The following is a 24,745-nucleotide window of genomic DNA, read 5'->3' on the forward strand; positions in this document are numbered from 1 at the left end:
AAGAAATGTTAGAGGAATTCTTAGTTCCTGAGACCTTAGAGAAACGTTTAACTCACAACTCGACTTATTATTAAAATTTGTTGTTCATATCTTTTATTTTTCTCTAAGAAAAAGAGATCATGAAAGATACTCATTTCCTGTTTAATCTTAGTTTTTTTGTTTTTTGTTTTTTTTTTTGATCAGCCCCATCAAGTTAAGGAAGTTAGGAGGTCTGTTCATTCATCTGTGCATCTGGTCTGTTGGGTTTTTTGTTTGGTTTCTTTAATAATTTTCCTCATCAAACCCGTATCCTCTGGGTCTGTCTCATAACTCTTAACCTCACTAGTAGCCTTGAGTACCCCCAGCATGCCTCCCTGCCCTCAGTGAGCTGAGCACACAAAGCCGCCCCACTGGCAAAAAACTCAGGGGAGTGAACCAGCCACGGGGTCAGTGATGCCGTAGGCTGCCGACAACGCCTAAGCGTCCTTAGCCAGCTCGGGTCTGCCCCTGCTCAGAGCGAGGCACGCAGGTAGACGACGCAGGACACCCTGCTTAGAAGTTGGGCTCGGACTGCAGAGGCGTTTAAAGAGGTTCTTGCCCTGTGGTGTGATGGCTGCTGGAACAGAGGCCTGAAGGGGCGACCAGGAGAGGGGCTTTCAGGTCACGTCTTGAAGGAGGGAGAGAAGGAAGCGTGAGAGCGTGGAGCCCTGGGAGGGGCGGGCGGGCGGCGGAGAGAGGAAGAAGCTGGGGGTGGACATGTGCTCAGGCGAGGGGCTGACCGGGATCCCCGTGGTGGCAGGGGCTCACAACGGAGGGTTTGAGCAGGACAGGGGTGGAGTCAAGTGTGGGTGGTGCACTGCTGGGGGTGGCCGGAGAACAGCCGGAGCCCGGGGGGACTGCCGACCTAGCTGAGGACGGTCCCTGGTGCCAGGACCCGGGGGAGGGTCCTCCAGGCAGGGTCACTTCAGAGAGAAGAAACACCCCTTCCAGCCCCCAGCCAGCTCTGCATCTCCCTGCTCCGTGATGCATTGCGTGGTCCCCGGAGCTCCCTCCTGTGACATCCTGAGACCACAGCCAGGGACTCTGACCTCCCCACTGCAGCGAGGCCGCCTCCTGGTCGTGAAGTGCCAGTCCTCTTGTGAGAGCAGGCTTCCTAGAGCGGCCACTGCCTGGAGCCAGCGCCCTGTTCCTTCTCTACACAGCAGTTGATTCATTCATTCCCGAAATAAAAAATAATCGATTCCAGCTGTTGGGACGAAATCCTGGTCCAAGCAATGGCAGAACGATAGGCTTCCTGGCCCAAAACGTCTCCAGCCGGAAGAGGAGTTGGTTTCTACTCATTTTCACCCCCCCCAGTGAACTTGTGCCAAGAACAGCCAGTCCTGTGTCGAGTAACCCTTGAAAGAGGATGGAACTGTTTTTCTCTCATCTGCTGACACTGGTCACATAAACCGTAGGATCAAAACTAAAGTTGAAAACTTACGTGTTAGGACTTTTTTTTTTGGCAGACACCTGAACTGTTTAAACTTTAAAAAAAAACTAAGCTGTCAAAACTCATAGTAGTGCATGGAAAATTACTGTGGTCTGTGCTGAAAACTAGACCTCCCCAGGACTCGGGCCTGCTTGCCTCTGTTCCTTGTAGCTTTGCCGTGAATTACACAGGGAGGCAACCCCGTCTTGGCAGAAGTGTTGGAAAAGGGCCTGACCACCCAGGAGGGGGCTGCAGAAGTCAGCCTGTTGTTTTCCCCAGGGAGTCATAGGCGCCCCAGCCCTTTTCCTGGCTGAAGGTGGTACAGATAGGGGCCATCCTGTGAGGTCTCGGTAGACGGCTCGCCTCCAGGGATGTCCTACCTTGTCCTTAAGGGAGTGCTGGGAAATGTCACCACATACGCCTTGAGAATTAGAGCAACTGTTGGTGGCGTTCTTTTGATTTCTGGATCCAACTAGAGATGTTATTTAGTTACTAATTTTGAACACCGAAAAGCATCTTATATTGGGATACAGCCAGGTGGTAGTTTCAGGTGGACAGCAGAGAGACTTAGCCACTGCACGCATGCATGCATTCTCTCCCGAACCCCCTCCCAGCCGGACTAGCACAGCACGTTGAGCAGCGTTCCCTGTGCTAGACAGCAGGTCCTTGTTGGTTATCCGTTTTAAATACAGCATTGTGTACATGTCCATCCCAAACGCCCTAACTGTCCATCCCCGCCCCTGGCAAGCATAACCAGTTAGAGATGTTAATTTGCCTCTTGCTGCATCTCAGTTGAGAAGAGCAGGCCGTCTCTGTGGCACGGAGAGGTTGAGGTTGCCAGCGCCGTGTTGGGCCGAGCAGAGCACGGTGCTCAGTGTATTTGAGATGGTGTGGGTGTCAGGGGCCCCCTTGTCCTCCAGGGCCTGTGGAAGAAGCCTGCCTTTCATGGCGAGACTGAGATAGTCCTCTGCATCACCTCCTGGCAGCCTTCCTGTCTGCTGCCCCACGCCTTTCCCCTTACTGTGGTCAGGAGCTGAGAGACAGTGTGAGCAAGAGCATTTTGAGGAATGTGTTTGCTGTAGCCTGCTTCCCAACTTTTAAAGTGTTTTATTCTTAAAGACCTTGTCTTGTGGGTTCCGTCTTTCCAGCACTTAGTGCTCAGACCTTCCCTGAACAGGGTTTTGGTGATCAATGCCATTTCAGAATGCCTCTAAGAAATCTAGTGGCCAGATGTGGACCCTGTGGAGGTGTCAGACCCTGGCCCGGGAGGAGCGTGGTAAAGCGCCGTGTCGGTGGGCTGCTGGGTTATCGTCTGGTTGCGCGCCCTGGAGGTGCTTCCCTGCCCAGTGACTGTGGTGCTCTCTCCCCTCACCACTCTGCAGAGGTCCAAGCGGTCCTGTTGACTGACATCTTGGTCTTCCTTCAAGAAAAAGACCAGAAGTACGTCTTTGCGTCATTGGTAAGCAAGTGGCTCATCTCTGCTATTCGTAATTAACAGTGTCCACCACAGTGAGGGTGGGTGGTGAGTGCAGTTCAGGGTTACCGCTCTGGCGCCGTCTCAAAATTGACTAGGGCAGAGGCTTCTGGGTCTTTTCTCACGTACCCTTGCAGTTTTCTGCCCACCTCCCTCCCCTCCAGTTATGTTCCTGCTCCCTCAGGATCCTTCTGAGAGCCTGCGGCATTTGATCCCAAAAGAAGCCTGTCGCTGTAGTATTTCTCATGCATTGTGTCTTACAGATTGTCCCCCTTATAGCCTTGCCAACCAGAGTCTATGACAAAAACCAGAAAGGGCTCGAACCTTGATAGCCTTAAATTTCTGTTTCCTTTTTAGAAATCATTTTCTGTTGGATAAAATGTGAGTGAAATAACCAGCTATTTGGTTTTTCTCCCAAATCTGCCATTGTTTGTTAAGCCATGTGCTTTTTTTTTTTTTGAGAGAAAAACAAGATATCATGTATTAACCCATAGGTTTGGAGTCTAGAAGATTGGTGCTGATAAACCTGTCTCAGGGCAGGAATAGAGACACAATGTGGAAAGTGGGCTTGTGGACGCAGTGGGGGAAGGAGAGGGTGGGTGCGTGGAGAGAGCGGCGCTGGCGCATATCCGCCGCCGCGAGTCAGCCGCAGGCTCCTCGAGGGCATCTAGCCCGCCCTGAGATGGAAGCTGTCTTGAGAGTTGGGTTGCTGCGTCCACGTCTTTCTAGATGCACTCTCCCCACTTTCCAGGACCAGAAATCGACAGTGATCTCTCTGAAGAAGCTGATTGTGAGGGAAGTGGCGCACGAGGAGAAAGGCTTGTTCCTCATCAGTATGGGGATGAAGGACCCGGAGATGGTGGAAGTCCACGCCAGCTCCAAGGAGGAGCGCAGCAGCTGGATTCAGATCATCCAGGACACGATCAACACCCTGTGAGTCACACCCCACCCTCCAGGATCACCTGATGGGCGGGCCGCCGTCGGGGTAACGGGCCTCTGAATAGCGCGCTGTTCTGTTGTGTCAGGAACCGAGATGAAGATGAAGGAATTCCTAGTGAGAACGAGGAAGAAAAGAAGATGTTGGACACCAAGGCCCGGGAGTTAAAAGGTGAAGCTGGTGGAAGTGGCCGAAGGGCCTGTCGGGGCAGGGGGTTGTGGGGGGAAGGGGGTGCAGGGAGAAGGGGGTGCCGTCACACAGAACCCCTGTAGATTTTTGGTTGATCCCACAGCTGGCCGGACAGGCATGAGCCAGGGAGGGGGATAGCTCGTCACAAAAGAGAAACCAGGTCTGAGCCGACGCAGGTCGTGCAGGAACCCTGTACAGTGAGCATGGCCCGTGGGAACGTGTCTGATGCTAGGTCATGGGGATGTTGGTTCTCTGACTCGGCTTTAGCGTCCGTGGGCCCTGGTGAGTCTCGGTACTTTGTAACGGAAGAAGTTGCTGGAATTCACAGGCACATCTAAGATTAAAACAGGAAGGAGAGAAAAGTGCTTAAGGGAAATAATTTCCCAGTTAATCCATTTATCAGTCACCCCCACCACGGTGCCCTGCTTTCCAAGTGTGGCCCTGGGTGGTTCAGGGCGAAGTGTGCTTCCGGGTGGGGTTTGACCACTGTCTGTCGAGGCTGCTGTCTCGTGCGAGCTTGTCTCCACCCCTGCAAGGCTGTACTCTAAGCAGGTGAGAAAGCCGGGCCCACGACCGCAGAGCGGCCCAGGGCCTCACACCCCGCTCCCTGCAGAGCCGGGTTCTGCTGTCTGCTGAGCTGCTCGTGTGTCTTCCCCTTTGGTGCTACTAGGTGGTTCTGAAAGAAGCATGTATTGTGCTCTGGAAAGAAGTAAGGCCAGGAGTCAAGTACATGTAGGCTCCTGAGGAGTTCATTCTCTGTCAACAGTGAGATGGAAAAAAAACGATGGACAGATTGAGACTGGAGCCAGTGTCTTGTTATCGCTTCCTGTGAGCAGGATGGCAGAGATGAGACCCGCCTGCTTTTTAATTGAAGGACGATTGCTTTACAGTATCGTGTTGGTTTTCTGCCGTGTACGTGAGCGTGAAGGGAATAGCCTTGTCTTCACTGAGGCACCTGGCCAGCCACAGTGCTCGGTGCTGGGATGCAGTGATTCCTGAACTGGAGTCCCTGCCGTGGGGGGGACGTACATAGATGCCTTGTGGACCACAGGCACGTAGAGAGTGTGTGGGGCCCGGGAATCCTGCCTGTAGTCAGTCTCACAAGAAACTGACACATGACCCACATCTGGGGGGAAAAAAACACCAATTCACCAGGTGAAGAACAGTTAGGTGGAAAACGAAAAAGGAGTGAAGGTCTAGTGTGTCTGGGAGTCAGGGCTGAGTGGCGGGAGGCTAAGCCTGGGGGCCACCTCAGGTTGAAGTTCAAGCAGGGAATGATACAGTTTTTTAGCAAAATGTAAGCAAGTTTTTTAAATCTATATTGATGCCAGTTGGGAGAATTGCTTGCAGGTGCTGAGAGAGCCCACTAGGAGTGGGCACGCCAACTGGGGGACTCTCCAGATAAGTTGGGTGAGAAGTGGGCTGGAGGCGGGGTGGAGGCAAGTGAGAGATGAGGAACCACTGGGGGTGGTGGGACAGAGTGTGGAGAGAAACCTCCCCCCGGTATCCAGCCTGGGTAACCGGGGGGTAAAGGTGCTGTTGACCGAGGAAGAGGCCAGGGCTCCAGGGAGGAGGTGGATGGGGTGGGGGCAGAAGCAGAGAACAGAGGCTTCTGACCTGCAGAGAACCAGGCGTCTAAGTGGAGGTGCCACTTGACAATGAGACTCAGCAGTCTGGTGCCCAAAAAGTGAGTCGAACTTGGGTGTCTTGTGTGAGTTAATGGGCTTCCCTGGTGGATCAGACAGAGAATCTGCCTGCAATGTGGAAGACTCAGGTTTGAGTCAGGAAGATCTTCTGGAGAAGGGAATGCCGCCCACTCCAGTAGAATCCCATGGACAGAGGAGCCTGGCGGGCTACAGTCCGTGGAGTCGCAAAGAGTCGGCCACGACTGGGCGACTAACACGTTGAGTTATCAGCACTTGAGAAGTAACTGAAGCCGTGGGAGTGGATGAGATCCCTGAAAAGGAAGTGTGTAAGCTATGGAAGGCAGTCCAGGGGGAGCAAGGGCACCACGCGCAGGTCCGTAACATGCCAGAGGAGTGGGAGGAAGAGAGCCAGCCTGGCAGTGTCTGAGGGCCTGGGGCGGGCAACAGGTTTACATGTCGCTGGAGAAGAGGAGATGGAAGACTTGGTTGGATGCAGGGGTGAAAGCCCCCTTGGAGAGAGCAGATGCAGCGACGGACAGAGCCAGAGAGGAGTGCAGGGGCTGAGGAACAAGCAGGGTGGTGGGAGAGTGGGGCACAGCGCACACTTGTTACCTCGGAAATTCTCAGGACAGATGAAGATCACCCTCAGGATGAAACAGGAAGGGGGCGTAGGGGAAGCCGCGTTCCTTGCTGTCCCGGGCGTTGCCACGAGGTGGCGCGCGTGTCTTAGTCACCACCTCTCGCTGACCTGTCAGATGACCAGATCCCTTCTCCAAATGCCCACAGAGCAACTTCAGCAAAAGGACCAGCAGATCCTGCTCCTGCTGGAAGAGAAGGAGATGATTTTCCGGGACATGACTGAGTGCAGCACGCTCTTGCCAGAGGACTGCTCCCCAACCCACAGCTGTAGAACCCTCTTCCGCTCCAACACAGAAGAGGCTCTCAAAGGAGGACCTTTAATGAAAAGTGCAATAAATGAAGGTAATTTACATTCAGCATCGCCCCCCCCCCCCATAGTGGTGTGCACGCTACCATTATCTACCATTGAGCACTTTTTTTGTTGTAAAATGAAGCACAAAATACAGAAAACAACCCAAAATATGTTTTGCTTTAGTAAATTATTATCAGGTGAGCATCCTTCTAACTATTTCCCAGGTCCAGAAATAAAAATGTGGCCAGATCCCTAAAAGCCTTTCTGCATCTCCTGTCCCCATCACAGCTCTCTCCCTCCCTCCCACAAGCCGTAGGTATTATGACTTTTAGAGTAATTACTTAGGTTTCTTTATGGTTTCATGTGGCCATGTAAAATCGTACGTGTGGTTTTCGGCATGTTGATAGACACTGTGATTTAGTTGTGTCTGTGGTTTTTGATACTCATTTTTAAGGTTCTTCATTTACAGTCCTCCACCCGCCGCACTGTCCCTCTTTTCCACACAGTTTATCCTTGAGCTTTCTGGCCTGCAGGTTTCTCTTTTTTGAACTTTATCCCTGCAGCAGTTCTGTTCTTCAGCCTTCTGGTTCCTTCAGAAGGTGCTCAGCTGGGTTTGGGGGCTCAGGTGCTCAAAGGTGAAACGCCTTTGGCAAGCTGTATTCCTATAGTATTCCATCTGGAGACACAAGCTGTCTAGTTGTCTTTTTTTATTATTTTTTGTAACATGTAGGTTTCCTCTATTATTTACCAGCTTTCAAAATAGTGAACTGACTTATGGTCATTCTCTGAAAGTGACCAGTACTTTTAAAAGATTATTATAGACTCATTTAAATATATCTGATGGTCTTTGAGCCATTACGCTTCTTATCCTTATTGAAAAAGTTTAAAAGGGCCTCACTCTCTGCCAACGTGTACCTTTTCGTGTTACCTTTGAACCCTTTTGACATGACCCCAGTGGTCTTTGAGAGCCTCTCTGCTCTTTGTTAAAATGTTCCGGGCTCATCTTGTTTTCTGCACATGTCTGGCATTAGCCTTTCTCTGAGAAGCTGTGGTTTCTTCTCGTGAGAAATGATGTCTCAAGACCACTATCTAGGTGCTGGGGGTGGTTGTCACTGCTGGGGTTTTCACTGTTAGTAGTTTGGGCCTTTTCAGTGGACCTCTTGGCTGGTAATGAATCACACCAATATATACTTAGTTCCCCTTGTGAGCTACAGTGCTTTTACTTCCATGCTCAGTTCTGTCTGACTCTTTGTGATCCCGTGGAGTGTAGCCCCCCCCCCCCCCCCCGGTCTATGGGATTATTCTGGCAAGAATACTAGAGTGGGCTGCTATTTCCTCCTTCATGGGATCTTCCCAACCCAGGGATCGAACATATGTCTCCTACATTGGCAGGTGGATTCTTTATCACTGAGCCACCTGGGAAGCCCTGTTTTTACTTAATGTCTTCTGTAATATACTTGTATCTCTTTTCCTCCATACTGTGAATCCTCATTCTTAAGGGTACATTATGAAGTATCCTATATTTGCCCTAACACACAGGCACTAATACTGCTGTCACTAAATAGGACTCTTAAAAGTCTGTTCTACTGGATATAAAATCCTTGGTTCCCAGTTTCTTCAAGTACCCTAATTCTCAAATGTGTTACTCATTTTTCTCTGACATAAAACATTCCAGAGTCCAGTCATAATTTGATTTCCCCCATATATATGTAAGTCACATGCTCTTTGCCTTGATGCCCAAAGGATTATTTTTCCCTAAATCCAAGTCGTTTTACTAGAATATGCCTTAGTGATGGTGATTCTGGAATGATGTCCTCAGGTTTACAGCATTCTGTTTTAATTTATAGTCGCAAACTTTTCAGATTTCAGAGATGTGTTCTTATAGCTCTTAGTGTCTTTCCTGTGCGCTGGCTTTGATTTTCTTCCTCAAGAACTCCCACTCTCCATATTATTGGATCACCTTTGCCTGTCTGCAGCAATTCTTGCTTTCCCAGAGTGCTTTTTTTATATCTTCATCTTTTTAACATGTAAACATATCCTTTCACCTTCTGTTTTCTTAAGTCATTTTCTGGTGGGTTTACTTTCTCTCAGAGTCTAGTTTAGTTTTCAGAAAGGGGTATTTTTTTCCCTTTTGTTTCCAATTATTTGAGTTTTGCCGCCTCCCTTCTGTGTCTCTTCCTTCTGACTGGGGTCTTCCGCATCTTGCGTTTTTTTTACCCTATTACTCACTCTATAGATGCGGCCTTCTGATGTGCTTTTATTATGTGTAGGGCAGCTGCACCCCTTTTTCTTTCTCTCTCTCTTTTCTTAACTTTGCGTGGGATTTGACTTTGATACTTTTCTGTCGCTCATTTTCGTGTAACAATTCCAATCCCAAAGAAAAGCAATGCCAAAGGATGTTCAAACTACCGTTCAACTGCACTCATCTCACACACTAGCAAAGTCATGCTCAAAATTCTCCAAGTCAGGCTTCAACAGTATGTGAACCATAAACTTCCAGATGTTCAAGCTGGTTTTAGAAAAGGCAGAGGAAACAGAGATCAAACTGCCAACATCTGTTGGATCATAGAAAAAGCAAGAGAGTTCCAGAAAAACATATACTTCTGCTTTACTGACCACACCAAAGCCTTGGACTGTGTGGATCACAACAGACTGTGGAAAATTCTTAAAGAGATGGGAATACCAGACCACCTTACCTGCCTCCGGAGAAATCTGTATGCAGGTCAAGAAACAACAGTTAGAACCGGACATAGAACAACAGACTGGTTCCAGATTGGGAAAGGAGTACGTCAAGGCTGTATATTGTCACCCTGCTTATTTAACTTCTATGCAGAGTACATCATGAGAAACACTGGGCTGGAGGAAGAACAAGCTGGAATCAAGATTGCCGGGAGAAATATCAATAACCTCAGGTATGCAGATGACACCACCGTTATGGCAGAAAGTGAAGAAGAACTAAAGAGCCTCTTGATGAAAGTGAAAGAGGAGTGAAAGAGCTGGCTTAAAACTCAGCATTCAGGAAACTAAGATCATGGCATCCAGTCCCATCCCTTCATGGCAAACAGATGGGGAACAGTGGAAACAGTGACAAACTTTATTTTGGGGGCTCCAAAATCACCGTATATGGTGACTGCAGCCATGAAATGAAATGACGCTTGCTCCTTGGAAGAAAAGCTATGACAAACCTAGACAGCTTATTAAAAAGCAGAGACATTAGTTTGCCAACAAAAGTCTGTCTAGTCAAAACTGTGGTTTTTCCAGTGGTCATGTATGGATGTGAGAGCTGGACCATAAAACTGAGCACCAAAGAATTGATGCTTTTCAACTGTGGTTTTGGAGAAGACTCTTGAGAGTCCCTTGGACTGCAAGGAGATCAGACCAGTCAGTCCTAAAGGAAATTAGTCCTGAATATTCATTGGAAGGACTAATGCTGAAGCTGAAACTCCAATGCTTTGGCCACCTGATGTGAAGAAAAGACCCTGCTGCTGGGAAAGATTGAAGGCAGGAGGAGAAGGGGACAACAGGATGAGACTCGATGGACTTGAGTTTGGGCAAACTCCGGGAGTTGGTGATGGACAGGGAGGCCTGGCGTACTGTGGTTCATGGGGTCGCAAAGAGTCAGACAGAACTGAGCGACTGAACTGAACTGAAACTTTTAGGCTCAGATCGGTTTCTTCACTTCACTGGCCTCTTCTGTTGTTTTCCTGCAGTGTTTTCAGAAGATGACAGTGACTTTCCTTAGATTCCTGGCCTCTTTTCTCCTCCTCTTTCCACATGGACCTTCTTTTTCCTTCATCTCTGCTGCATCTCTCGTGCTCATTTTCTGTTCCACGTTCAGCTCTTTGTCCTTTCTGTGGAACACTGCTGCTCTAGAAAAGAACCGTGGCTGGTCGGGTTTGATAATTCAGATGCTCAGACTTCCTGTCCCCCTGACGTCACTACAGGAGGGGCAGAAAGCCTGCCACTTTCCACTGCTGTTCTCAGATTGGCACACCTCACTTCCTGGAGATTTCTTTTTGGCTGCTTCTGGTCTGACTGCAGGAGCCATGCTCCTTCCAGTAAATTACTCTGCCTTCCCTGTATCGTGCTCACTCAGTCATGTCCGACTGTTCGTGACCTTTTGGACTATAGCCTGCCAGGCTCCTCTGTCTATGGGGTTTTTCAGGCGAGGATACTGAAGTGGGTTGCCATTTCCTTCTCCAACCTTCCCTGTACCTTTTTACATTTCCTGGATCTCACGTGAATAAGGCTGGAGGTTTAATCTCTGCATTTCCAACAGAATCCAACTACAACACCTGTCCTTAGCTGAGAGCTTTCTCCAAACAAAGGAAGTCTCGTAGTCAGCTCTGAGATTTTCTGATCATCTTCCCTATGCATATAGTGTGTTAATCAGGAGATTTTCTTCTTCACATTGTAAGAAGAGATGTCAGTGTTGTGTGTTTACTCTCTTCCAGTGGAGATCCTGCAGGGTCTGGTGAGCGGCAGCCTAAGAGGCTCGCTTGGGCAGGTCGTCAGTAGCCCTGCAGAGCAGGAGGGCGTGGTCGGCCCTGTGTCCCTGCCCCGGAGAGCGGAGACCTTTGGAGGGTTTGACAGCCATCAGATGAATGCTTCAAAAGGTCAGTGGGGTGGCGGTGGTGGTGGTGGTGGTGGTGGTGTTTTAATATGATTGTATTTATTTATTTTTGGCGGTGCTAGGTCTTTGTTGCTGCATGGGGCTCCTGTCTGGTTTTGGTGTGTGGGTTTCTCACTGGTTTCTGCGGAGCTCCGGCTCTCAGGTGCACGGGCTCAGCTGCCTCGCAGCATGTGGGATCTTCCTGGATCAGGGATGGAACCCAAGTCTGCTGCACGGGCAGGTGGATTCTCGGCAGGGAGGCCCCTCGGTCAGCGGTGTTGAGCTCATGTGCTCTTCTGGGCAGTCCTTCATCACAGCGAGAAACCCTCTGTACTCAGTGGCTCCATCGCCTCTGTCCCGCTCAGACAGGAAAGGTTTTAGTGAGTTCCTAAGTATCCAGCTGCTGGAACTCAGGGACCTCCATCTGCGTCGAGTTCATTTTGAGTAATAAAAGATTTTCCTGGGATCTCAGCTAAGCTATAGCCAAAGAGGCAATAAGACTGGTTTTTTCCTTTCTGCTCCTAGTTCTTCTGTGTCAGTAAACCTGTTTAACAATCATGCGGCTTCCCTTCTGCCAGCATCACTGGGGTTCGGGAGTATTTTGCACCGAAGCTGTGCATATAGTATTTTCTTGACTAATCTGTTTTGCGACTTGAAACAATACTAATTTGTTTGTGTAGGAGGTGAGAAGGAGGAGGGAGATGATGGCCAGGACCTCAGGAGGACCGAGTCGGACAGCGGTCTGAAAAAGGTATTTCTTCCTAGGAGACCCTCCTTCCCTGCGTCCTCCCGGGCCCTTCCTCTAAGCGCGGCATCTTGAATTTAGTCCACCGTGATTGTGTTTGGACGCCCAGTTTGCCCTTTTAATTTCCTGCTTCATCTTGAGAGGAAAGCATGTTTCAAAGCAAACAGCACCATTCTGGGCCCCGTGTTCTTGGCCGTCAGGCCTCTCTGGTTCTGGACATCGCGTTCCGGCACACAGCTCTGCCGGCGGACCGGTTCCACTGAGAGCCCTGTTTAAACACACACCGCCCCCACCTGAACTCATCGCAAGGCTTCCGCAACAGTTCAGCGTCCCCTCTTCACTGCCCTAATGTAGAAAGAACGAACATGGGACGTCACAGCATAAGTTAGACACACAATGACTATAATTTTTGCCTCAATCTTCATTTTCTTTACGTGCACTTTTTTTATTGTTTTATAGGGTGGAAATGCTAACCTGGTATTTATGCATAAGAGAAACAGTGAGGTAAGGACACTCTGAGCTCTTCAAAGAGTAGGACTTTGTTGTAGTTGCTGGGTTGAGCCTGTTCGTTTCTGCTTTGCTGGGGTGAGCAAACTGCTGTCGTCGGCCCCAGGGCATCGTCCTGTCAGTTTTTTGCCAGAAAATCGCTGCCTCCTAAGCCAGCCTCTGCTCCTCTGTCCTTGAGAAGCCCGTTGCTTTCTCTGAACGTGGGCCGCGAAGCTCCCACCGTGGCTTCTCCATCCACTCACGCTGAGCAGAATTTGTCGCCAGCCTGGCTGTAACTTTAACCTGGCACCAAAGCTGCAGTGTGAAGCGTGGCAGAGGAACTTGTGAGTGATTCTGCCCAGTGACTCCAGTTGAGTTTTCTTCTCTGAGCACTGCTTCTGACTCCATATGTCACTTTAAAAAGTAGCCCAGGCGTCCCCTGGCAGAGACCAGGTTCCCTGCCTTCCACCGACCCTGCAGGGTAAGCCAGGTCTTTCACCATCTCCCCATCTCCTTGGGTTCCTCTGAGGAAATCCTCCTGAAGGCTCCAAGCTTAGTTGACTCTGCACATGTGACATTGTCAGCAGGCTGGAGCTGGACCCGGGACAGGGAGGGGCAAGGGTGTACCTCGCAGGCTGTGCTCTGCGCTTCTCTCTGCTTTTCATAGAACACCGTAAAATCCCTGAGGGGCTTCGTTTCAGAATTTCAGATGCAGGGAATCGTTCCTTTTTCCCCTAAACACAGACGGCTGTTTGTCTTCTGTGTTGGCCTCTTAGTGTGCACACTGTGGCACCCTGAAGGAAGCCCCTTCAGTGAATGAAGTAAACCTGCTTTCACACAGACTGCCCCACTCCTGTGCTGCTTAAAAAGCAGCCCTTTAGTTGTTTTTTCCACTTACCAACTCCCCCCACCCCACCCCACATTGAGTAAGAAGAGTTGGGTAAGAGATCACAGGAGATGAGTGGTTTCCAGGCATTCCAGCACGGACTGCACACTGCAGGTGCTCAGCCAGAGTCAGCTGGCCGGCTGGGACTTCTCCTTCTCTCTGTTAATTAAGAATAAAGTTAAATGAGGGGCAAAAAGTATTCTCCGAAGAGCTAAGCCTGATAATTAAGTTTTTGTGTTTTCGAATAAGATAAAAGGAATACATGGTTCATGGTAGAAGACTGGAAAACCATCCAATAATGTAAAACAGGAAAACAATAAGTAAATAGCCTACCCCTGAGAAATAGCTACTATTATTAAATGTGTGGTGCTCTATTTTCAGCCTTTTCTTCCACAGGACATGTATTTATGTGTCTAAGTTTCTGTGAGTGTGAATTGCATAAAAATAGTTTGGCACAGTTTGTTTCAATACTCCCTGGAACTTCATATCCTGATTTTTTTTCTCTTAACACTTGAGAAGCATTTTCCTGAGACGTTTGTACAAAACATGCTATTTAACAGCTGTATATTATTATGCTAGTTGCCATAATTTAATCTTTCCAACGGTCAATTCTTTCTCTGCTTTTTTGCTTTGTAAATGATGCAGCCAAGAGCATCCTCATACCTTTTTTTTTGGCAAGGCTATATTATTTCCTCAGCATGCCATCCTCTCCCTAAAAAGGTTATACTGCATCCAACCGTGTCAGTACAAGAGGATTCATCCATTCTCATCATGCTTTCACCAACACTGGGAATTCTTTTTTAATTGACGTTTTGTTGGCTTGATAATTTCAAGTAGTTACTTCTTAATTTTTGCATTGTTCTGACTTGAAATAAGGTTGACTCATTTTCAATGTTACATCTTCGACCATTTGTATTTCTTTTGTGAATCGCAGGTTTATGTTCCTTGCCTGTTTTTCTACTAGAATGTTTTTTCTTTTGCTTATTAATCTGAGAGCCTTTTTTAAATCAAAGATTTTGTTTGTTTGTTTTTGCCTCATTCTGTTCACTGTCTTCTTTGCCAGATTTTTATTTTATATTTTTATATAGTAAAAGTTGAAATTTCGTGTGTGTGTGTGTGTGTGTGTGTGTGTGTGTGTTCTTTCTTGTTGCTGTCTTTGAAAAGCCTTCCCCGTTTCAAAATGAAAAACATTCTCATATTTTCTTATAGCTCACTGAATTTTTTTTTCTGTGAGGCTGGATCCCAACTTAAGTTCTTCCAAAGATTTACCCAGTTTCCTCAAAATAATTGACTGATATTCTTTCCTTCTCCATTGACTAGAAATGCTTCTTATCTCCTACACTAAATGCTGTGGTTTGCTTCTGAGCTTTCTGCTGGGTTAAATTGGGATGTATGCCATTTTTGTACCAGTCATTTTAAATAATTGGAGCTTTATGATACTTTTCACTGTACGTAACTCCTCCCCCACACGGTTGCGCTTGTCTGATCTTATCTTGTTTCTCTTGGCTACTTGGGCACTGGCTTACTCTGTGTGGCACTTCCAGTTTGAAAGTGCTTGATTGAGTCGCAGGCCCCTTGCTGTGGGGTAGGGTGGCTTCCCGTCGGGTGGCGCACAGCGTGCTGGGGTCTGAGGTGACGGCTTGCTGATTCCTTTTGCAGCAGGTCATCCAGAGCGTCGTCCATCTCCACGAGCTCCTCAGTGCTCTGCAGGTACGTGCCTTTTCTCCTTTGTCCCTTCACTTCCTAGTTGAGAGGGAGACCAGCAAGGGTGTGGCTGGCCTGGATCTTTGAGGTTTATACATTTCTTATGGGTAAATACAGCCCTCAGACAAGAGAGACTAGCTCTCATGATGAGAAAGCTTCCAAAAGGCAGTGGTTAAGATCCCCTGGCGGAGGCACTGGCAACCCACTCCAGTATTCTTGCCTGGAGAACTCCATGGAGAAAGGAGGCTGGTGGGCTTAGTCCATGGGGTCACAAAGAGTTGGAAATGACTGTGCAACTTACACTACACTACAGAGTCTCACTGATCTTCTGAGACTAGAGTTGCTGAGCAGATGGTGGATGGCAGGTACCTGGAGCACAGTTAACAGCCATGCCCCAGAGCGCAGGGGGTGCAGGCCTTCACAGAGGAGATGCTTCCAGTCTGGACGGCCTTTGTAGGTGTCCGACTTTTTGCACCAGTGGTAAAGAACCCGCCTGTCAGTGCAGGAGACACAAGAGAGCAGGGTCAATCCCTGAGTCGGGAAGATCCCCTGGAGAAGGGCATGGCAGCCCACTCAGTATTCTTGCCTGGAGAATCCCATGGACAGAAGAGCCTGGCAAGGTCCAATCCATGGAGTTGCAAGGAGTGGGACGCTGCTGAGCACACATTCACACACAGTATCCTCAAATTCGGGTCACTTCCTTTCTTAAAGATCTAACCAATCCACTTCATACCTCCTCCCACCTGTAAAGGCACACTCCACCCCAGACAAGACCTCTGACTGCAAAATCGAAGTCTTGGCACCATTGACCTTACCCCTTGGTTGCCGCCCAGGGTTATCCTAGAGCACTTATCCTAGAGCAGCTTAGAAAGCAGGGGAGGGCTGGAGTCTGGGTGTGGGTGCCAGCCATGCTCCAGGCGGGCTAGGCACACAGCCCCTCGTGTGGGCATCGTACCCCCTCGTGGGCATTGCCCCCCTTGTGCTCATCACCCCGTCGTGTGCATCGCCCCTTCATGCGTCTCCCCGCAGGGTGTGGTGCTGCAGCAGGACAGCTACATTGAGGACCAGAAGCTGCTGCTCAGCGAGCGGGCGCTCACGCGGACGGCGTCGAGGCCCAGCTCGCTCATCGAGCAGGAGAAGCAGCGCAGCCTGGAGAAGCAACGCCAGGACCTGGCCAACCTGCAGCGGCAGCAGGCGCAGCACCAGGAGGAGAAGCGGCGGCACGAGCGCGCGTGGGAGGCCCGCGAGAGAGCGCTGCAGGAGCGCGAGGCACGCCTGGCGCAGCGCGAGGAAGAGCTGCGGCGCGGCCGCCAGGACCTGGAGCGCGAGCGCGACGAGCTGCAGCAGCGGAAGGATGCCTACCAGGGGGACCTGGAGCGCCTGCGCGCCGCCCAGCGGCTGCTCGAGCGCGAGCAGGAGCAGCTCCGGCGGGACTCGGAGCGGCTCAGCCAGGTACCCGGCGAGGACCCTCGGAGTCCTGATGACCTCGAGGGCGGGATGCGGGGCCACAGAGGGAGGCCCGACAGGGCGTGGATGTGTGTATACATATGGCTGATTCGCATTGTTGTACGGCAGAAACTAACTGCATGGTAAAGCAGTTATCCTGCAATTTAAAAAATTACCCTCTGTGTGCCCCGCACGGGGGAAAGTAGGCAGATAGAATATATAGTATATAAAGGCTGATTTTATTCAATCTGTTTATGCATCAGCAGAGGGGCAGGTGAGGAAGTGAGTCTGTTTTCTCCTTTTTGTCTGTAAGGGGTCGAGAAGTGCATGAAAGGTTGTAGTTTGGCCAGGCCACTGAAGGAGGGGTACCTGGGAGGCCCTTGCCCTGAGCCTGGCCCGTTTAGGCTGGGGTAGCCTCAGTGTCTGTGAGGGTGGCGGTCAGCCATCCAGGATTTGGGGAGCAACCCCTCTGCTCTGTGCCACGTGAGAAATCAGAACCTAAAGGACCTCTTAGCGAAACAGAGACAACTCACTGTAGGTACCAGACACACGGTGCCTGAGCTCACAGAGCAGTAAGGGCTCTGATGCCCGGGTTAGTGAGAGAACGCACGTGGCGGGGTCAGTGGGCCTCAGCTACAGGGCCGGGCCCATCCCAGCCACAGAGGGGAAAGAGGACATTCTTGCTCGGGGACACTCAGACATCTGGGCTCTGCTTCATTCCCGATATGTCTCGCCACTGTGGATGAAGCCTTTTCCTGCAGCCACTGCTGATTAAGGAAGGCCTTCCATATGTGGGGAGCACACTGACCCCCAAGTTCGCTTCAGTGATAGTCCCTGGCTATTCTAGAACAGGGAAGCCAGAGCCTCCTGGGTATCCTGATACCCACGTTGCCATTCATTTGATCGATTGACCTTGAACAGTGAAGGAAAAGGACATTGCCGTCTTCCAGAGGCGGGCAATTAGGCTTCGTGCAAAAGGTTTCCAGGTGTGCAGGGAGCACAGGAGCTGGGTGTGCTTCGTGTGGCCTAAGAATGGGTTCCCCAGGGAAGGCTACCCAGAGAACTCAGAGTCTATCTCTTTTAATCTTCGGTTTGACCTTTGACCAAGATCTTGGTGTAAGCACATCTCTACCTGCCCTCTAACCTGAACAGACCTCTCTAATCTCATAACACTGAAATAATTATCCATTCCCTCATTTAAATCAGTCATGGGGTAAGCAGCTCTTCCTGCCTCTCCAGGGGATAGGAATTGCGAGCTGCCTCATCCAAGGTGCTACTCATTCTTTGCAGTGCTAGTAATAGATGTAGTCAAGGTATCAAAGATGGTCATTTAGCACTTTCGTAGATACCACAGGGAGTGGGGGCGGGAAATGAAACTGAGAAGTTCAGGGTATTGATTTCAAGCTCTCCAGAGTCCAAGGCAGTGAGTGTGCACGGGTCTGACACGCCAGCATCCCCAGTGCCCTTGTGCATTGCCCACTGAGCAGTTACTGAGGATGCTGCTGGTCCCCCAAGTCACATCCCTTCTCTCAACCATGCACAGGTTTCATATCAAAACACCAAGCTGCTGCGGATCCCATCCTTCTCTCCAAACCCCGAGGAGACCCCTTCGCCACCTGCACCTTCAATAGCCAAATCAGGGTCGTTGGACTCAGAGCTCTCAGTGTCCCCCAAAAGGAACAGCATCTCTCGGACACACAAAGAAAAGGGGCCTTTTCACATGCTGGGTTCCGCCAGCCAGACAAACAAAGTACCAGAGGCTCAGAGCCAGACCCCCGTGTCCACGTCCACGTCCACGTCCACCCGCCTGTTCGGGTTAGCTAAGCCAAAGGAAAAGAAGGAGAAGAAGAAGAAGGGCAAAGGAAGCCGCTCACAGCCCGGGGGTAAGTCGCACACCAGGTCTCCCTCTGGCTGCGCCGCCCCGGGGGGCTCTGGCAGCACAGGAGGGGTCAGAAAGGGGCGCCTGCCTTTCGGGCGCATAGAGGCTGACCCCCATACGTCTCACCAGACCCACTTGCTCTGCCCATAGAGGGCTGTTGGGACTTGACGCTGAGAACCGAAATTCAGGGAGCCTTTAGGGACCCACTCTGTGCGGTGCGTGGGCAGAGTGTGGAGCACGGGCTCCTTTCTCACGCTTACTGTCCAGATGAGGAGCGGAGACTCTGAATCAGTTACAGGCCTCCCTGCCTTTCGGCCTGGTCCAGTAATAAGCTACTTCAATGGAAAGCTGAATTTGTTGAAATCTCAGAAGATTCTTTACCAGTCACTAACTTTTTTATTTAAAGACACAAGTTGAGATACTTGTATAAAGAAATTTCTACTGTAAAGGAGGATGATTTTTTTTAAAGATTCTATATATTCATATGCAAGTACTTTCCCTTACCACATAAATATATTTAAACATAAAAGATGCAAATTGCTTATGTGCTGTTGTAAAGTTTAAGGGTTTATATAGCATTTCAAAAAGCAATAAAACTGACGCTGTCTTCCAAAAGACCCAGGAGGAAAAAGAAAAATAATATACTAATAGGTGCTTGGTGAGCATTTTCCAAGGGCAGCTTTAATCCTGCAGGAGATATGAGGCAGGTGTTTTTGACCCCAGACACCCAGGAACCCTGCAGCTCGGGATTAGCTGACGTGCCCGCCGGCGCAGGGCGTGCGATCAGCTCGCACGACATGAGGTTGAGTCCTTCTCATCAGGGTTGGCCTCTCCCTTCTGTGCAGGAGAATGTAGAGAAATCCCTGTTTCCAGGCTTGTCTTCTGTCGAGTTCAAGGATCTATAGGCAGAGGACATCATTGAGGACCTCATTGACTATATCAGTGGAGGGGGCGCCGCAGCAGCAGTCATCATCCACCTGCCCAGCGTCTGTTTGCATCCCGGGGGACTTGTGTTTAGGGAAGACAGGACAGAATTTACCAATGAAAAGAGCATTTTTGTCTGAATTTCTCTCTCCCTCTTGGCTTCCTTTTTCCAGACGGCCCTGCATCAGAGGCGCCTGCGGAGGGGGAAGAGATTTTCTGCTGACCGGTCCCGCTGCTGTCCTGCCCGGTGACTGTCCTCCCCCACCATCCTGTGTGCACTCCCCCCCACCGATGCCCACACCCGGCGGCCCTCCTCGCTGCCCCAGGGCCTGGGCCCAAGGGACAGACGGTCCTGGGGGTCAGGGTGGGGAAGGAGGCCCAGGATTGCCACCCAACCACTGGCCGACCCTGCTGAGGTCACATCACAACAAGGATAGTGGCCCCGGAAGTCCAGGCGATGGTTGTGGACATGTCAGGAATGCCTCGAGGCCGAGAGGGTGTTTCCGAATGTGGTCTGAAGCTCTGGCTGCCTTTTGATTTGGGAGAGCAGAACCAAAAATCAAACAGCAGGTAGTTTGCTCTTCGTCTGAACGCGTATGGTACCCATCTGTATAGACACGTGGAATACGACGGGACTGTGCGTGCTCTACACCAGACGCCTGGAGGGCTCAGCTCAGCTCCACACAAGGGCGCTGCCCGCCACCACTTGGTGGGTGCACTCCGAGTCTCAGCCGCTGGTCCCCCCAGGCTGTCTCCCGGCAAACCCACTCATGCACACTTCACCCCCTACTTCTGCGTGTATTTCTCATTCAGAAGGGACGGCAAACAGTTGTGAAAACCAGTGAAAGAAGGCTCGCTGTCTTTAAAAAGCAAATGACCCTGAAACACCTTGATTTTGGTGTTTTGGTCACTTTAGGGGGAACAAAAAAGTAATGTCATCAGATCTAAAAGAAATCCTGTATTGGCTTTCCAAGATGTTTGCCCACGGATTCTGAGCGCAGAAGAAGTAGAGAGGCCGCCTCCCCGTCACCCCTGCAGAGTGACACTTTCTGGTCTTCCTGGCCATTCGCACGTGACCACGACCCCCAGGCCATCCCCCTGGGATCTCGCAGTGGCTCCCCAGGGAAGCCGCTCTTGCCTGCGCCCCCGCCAGGGGAGAGGGTGGCCCCCCGGTGCTCCTCCGCCCGCCCTGGGGCTGCCCGCCTCTCCCTCCAGGGTGGGGTGGCCGCCCTATCCTAGACAGCTGGCCGAAAAGCAGGTGCAGGTAGGTGCGTTGGGCGCATGAAGTGGTTCCTTCCAATTCAGACCAGGAGAAGAGCTGGCCCAGAGGGCACGGCCTGGGAGAAGAGCTGGCCCAGAGAGCACGGCCTGGGAGGGTCTCCTGTCAGGAGGCCTGGCACAGTTTTGATTTCTCCAAGTTTTGCAGTCTAAAGTTCTGATGGTTGCTGTACTCTGTCCCTTGAGGATGGCACAAGTGCCGTCTGCTTGTTCTTTTTCCTCCTCTCTCTCTTTTTCTGTGTTTTCATCTGTATTCCTGCAGGCTCGTCGCCAGCCGGCAGGTGCAGGGCATTTCCCTGTGAGGCCCCCGCACCTGCCACGCTTGCTACCCCCTTATTGCGGTGGGGAAGACCCTGGAAAATTTCTGTGCTTTCCATGTGGCCTTTGATTCCTGCCTTTCGCCCCTCAGGAGCATGGGTCTTTGAACATAACCTTTTTAAAAACAAACAGATCTGTACCTTGGTGCTTGTTGATGAATTGCAAGCTGGCCTTGCAGATGGAGATATCTATCTTTCAGTTTATTTGAAAGAGGTCTGGTTTAAAAGTTTTAGCTCTAGATTTATTTATTTGTGTGCCGAGTGCGTGTGTGTGTGTCCGTGTGTGTGCGTGTGTGTGTTAAGGGTGAACACACCAGCCCAACGGTTTTGACTGTGTCCCGTCAAGCAGCCCACGCTGCATCCTCACTCCTCCAGGTCTATCAAAGTGCCTTGAAGGCCCAAAGGAAAATTAAGGGTAGGGGGCGAAGTCCCTTTCCTTCCCTCCTCCCACTCCAACCTCATTCTTTGACCGAGAGAAGTCTTCTTCCTTTCTTGAGAGTTAAAAAAACTCGCCACCCATGGGCTTCATGTGCCTCGTTTTATCACGGCGATTTCTTACCCTTCAGAAAGGCTTTGAGAACCAGCTGATTTTCTGCTGAACCTCGATATGCCCCGCCCCAACCCCCCGACCAAAGACCCTGAACATCAGAAGGTTAGGTTGCCTCCGCCGCCAGTCCCTACAGCTCCGAGGATGGCTGGCCTGCCGTGGCCTTGCTTAGACCCCCAGGGAGCTCAGCGCTCCATCCTGGTCACTGGTTCGGCGGGCCCACGTCCTCCTCCTGGCATCCATGCCCTCACACAGGCTCTCCACCAGAGGTGCCCGGACAGCTTCTGTCCATCGCCACACAGCTGTATTTCAGTTTCAAAGTGTCCTTTGTTCCCACCTGGTTGTGAAGTTGCAGTTGCCTCGGCTGTTTGGTGGCAGTTTTCTGAAACGATTAGCCCTCCGCCTGCCCCCCGCCTGGTCAGGTTGTGGTTGGACGAGTTTCGAATCTGAATCCAAGGGTGTCTCCTGCTGGCCCAGACCCGTGCTTCTCCGTGCCTTGGTCCCCTCTCCCCGTCTGGTGTGGGTTTGGGGAGCCACCTGGGATTGTTGCTGCTCCTGCTTTTGCTTCTGACCTCGAGGCCGCCTCCTACCTGGAGGCCTCACCTGGTCGCTGAGGTTTCTTTCCTGTGAGAAGGGGCCGCCTCTCAGGGCGACTCAGACTCGGCTCTCCGCAGCGTCCGCAAGCTGGGAAGGCAAGCTTCTCAGCTTAGGGAATCGGGCCTGACCTCCCTTGCATTCAGATTTGGGGGGGCAGATGGAGACACCACCCAGGGTCCCAGAATTGAGTGAGTCACCTGGAAGGAGGCTGCGCCTTCTCTCAGGACTCCCGTCATCTCAGTGGTCGCTGTCCTAGTCGGGCGACGTGTGCACTTTAAACGCTCCCCACGGTTGGCTTCACTTCCATGACAATCAGCTATTGACTGTTTGCTTTGAAAATGGAAAGGGTTAACAACAGCCCAGTTGCCGTCATTCAGCCTTTGCCAACATTCCCCCCTCTACCGCCATGAGAGCAGTCTGTGGGGAGGAACTCCTTAACGAGGTTTTGGTTTTTATTTGGAAAGGTACGAACCTTACCTTTTATCCTCTCATGTCTCAGGGTAATACCACTAAAAGTTGTTTTTGGCAGACATTCTCCTGTTACTTGTCTTCCCGAGCCCCTAGTTGCCGCAGTAGGGAGCACGCACTGTAAGACCCTTGGGACTTGTTGTCCCTTTGTTTGGAGGGTGGGTGTTAGTGTGTCTGGTTTATAAATAGGCCCCACCTTAACTAAAAGGTGGCCAGACCTCCAGCCCGGAAGGTGTGGTTCACAGCAGTACTCTGTAATTCATCCCTCGGACCCCGAAGTTCTTTTTCCATAGCCGGTTCTTGCTGCCGAGGATCTGGTGTCAGCTTGGAGCTGCGGTTGTTGACGCAGCACTGACGGAGGGCCCGGTGTGCCCCATGGATGGCCATGTCCAGGGGCTGGGCCGGGGAGGAAGTTGGGAGAAACGGACTGAAAGTGGGCTTCAGCAGCCAGAAGAGGGTGGTTCGGAGGGGACCCCGGCCACTGCCAAGGGCTCTGGACATGCTTGGACTGCAGACGCCCAGAGAGAACCCTCCGTGTCGCAGTGGCGGTGGCTGAGGCATGGTGCCCACCATCCCGCAGCGGAGCCCTGGGACACGCTCACCGGCGGCCCCGGGTCACAGCCCCACCCGGCGCTGCTGCTCCGATCGACCCTCAGAGACAGGAAAGAAGGCCAGCGGCTCGTTTTGGTTGGCTTCATTTTCTTTCTTTCAGTGTAGCGTAACATTCCTAGCTAACCTGCGCTTTGAAATCTGCCTGCTGGCCAGGTTTTAAGACGAGAAGTCTTTCAGTGCTGCCATAAGAGGGAAAAAACAAAAACAACAAAGGCTTCTTTCCGTGTACCAGTCGAATTTGTCAGAAGCTTAGCCGGCCTTGAGTTCCTTCTCCATCTTGCGAAGGTTTAAAGACGGGCAGACCCAGCTGGCTGACGTGTCTCCTGCCTGGGCCGCGCCGGCCTCTGCTCACCCCGCCCGGACCGCCCCGGGCTCCAGGGCTCCGACGGGCCACCGCGGTCTCCATTCCGTCTGAGGTTCCGGGCGTGTCACCCCACCTGACGCGCAGGACACCCCAGGACATGCAGGAGGCCGGTTCCCAGACACCTGATACCTCTGCTGTCATTTCGTCATTTTCAGATGCTGAATGGACATTTCTGTGCTGAATCCTATTAAATAAAAAGGGGTTAAAACCCAGATGCTGTATATTAATTTGTAATTATGTATAAAGTAAAAGCAGTTTTAAACTGTAAAGATTTTTTTTCAGTGTGTTTCCTGGAATTTTGCCACAACATACTGGCTTTGTATTTTATTTATCTTCCTTTCTAGTTATCGGCTTCAGACCCTTGTAAAGCCCCCTTCCACCTTCCAAAAAAAAAATAATAATAATAAATGTCCTTTAAGTCTCGATGGTGACTCTGATTTATTCCTGTCCAGGTGGGCCTCCTGGAGTGAGTCCCAGGGTACTCTGGTTCCCAGCAAAGGGCCTGCCCCCTTCCCCAGCTGTGAGAGAGCCTTCGACCCAGTGAAGCCTTATTTCTGTACCTTCAGGAAGGACCACCCCGGAGCACAAAGTGGTTCCTGGGGAACTCAAGTCCCCCTGGAGCCAGACCCTAGCCTGAAGGCGCCAAGAGTCAGAACCATTTCCCGTCAGATAAGTGCAGTGAAAAACGTCCTTGTTACAGATCCTACTATGTAATCCTTTACATAGATCCTACTGTGTGAAAAAGATGAATGTCAGTTTACTTCTCTCTACTGACTTTTTTCCAGCCCGTCCCACCCCCAAACAGGGCAATTGCCAAAAAAACGAATTCAGGGAGAAGACTCGTTTGCATGCAGCTCTGAAGGCATTTACTGGGTCTGATCCTCAGAAGTTGCTGGAATGCACAGTAGGAGCTGCTGTTCCCAACCCTAACCCGCCTGTAGGCGCCTGTGCTGCAACTCCTGCACCGCTGGCGCCTCCTGGAGCCGAGCCTGCCCTGCTGTTCCCGCGAGAAGCCCCTGGGTGCAGCTGGTCACCCAGTGTGATGCGGGAAACAGAATCAGCCCAATTCGCAGCTCTGTGCTCCCAAGCTCCGCGCCCCTCCCCACACAGCCACAGCCAAAAAGAAGGAAGTCCCGCCGGGTTGCCAAGTGCCTTCTCTCATTCGGTGAGCTTGGACGCGCCCGGATTTCTAAAGAGTCTCGTAGCCCTGGCAATAGTTGCTGCCCCAGAAGCCAGGGAACAGCGGTCCCTTC

General features: G+C 51.0%; 1 protein-coding gene across 13 annotated transcripts in view; it reads left to right on the plus strand.

The window, feature by feature from the left end:
* AKAP13 (A-kinase anchoring protein 13) overlaps nt 1–23,915 on the plus strand; it is a 320,810-nt gene extending 296,895 nt beyond the window's left edge. For 12 of the 13 annotated variants that reach the window (XM_060402005.1, XM_027975368.2, XM_060402001.1 and 9 more), the window contains 11 exons: nt 2,833–2,909; nt 3,676–3,857; nt 3,950–4,032; nt 6,483–6,677; nt 11,082–11,243; nt 11,920–11,990; nt 12,444–12,488; nt 15,016–15,066; nt 16,090–16,512; nt 18,050–18,389; nt 19,483–23,915. In XM_060402005.1, coding sequence (XP_060257988.1) covers nt 2,833–2,909; nt 3,676–3,857; nt 3,950–4,032; nt 6,483–6,677; nt 11,082–11,243; nt 11,920–11,990; nt 12,444–12,488; nt 15,016–15,066; nt 16,090–16,512; nt 18,050–18,389; nt 19,483–19,532 — 1,679 coding nt within the window. In that variant the 3' untranslated portion in view covers nt 19,533–23,915. The remainder of the gene's footprint in view (nt 1–2,832; nt 2,910–3,675; nt 3,858–3,949; nt 4,033–6,482; nt 6,678–11,081; nt 11,244–11,919; nt 11,991–12,443; nt 12,489–15,015; nt 15,067–16,089; nt 16,513–18,049; nt 18,390–19,482) is intronic. The other variant, XM_042235066.2, reaches the window with a different exon arrangement.
* Nucleotides 23,916–24,745: the final 830 nt, after the last annotated feature.

This window comes from Ovis aries, chromosome 18 (genome assembly GCF_016772045.2).
Source record: "Ovis aries strain OAR_USU_Benz2616 breed Rambouillet chromosome 18, ARS-UI_Ramb_v3.0, whole genome shotgun sequence".
Classification (NCBI taxonomy): domain Eukaryota; kingdom Metazoa; phylum Chordata; class Mammalia; order Artiodactyla; family Bovidae; genus Ovis; species Ovis aries.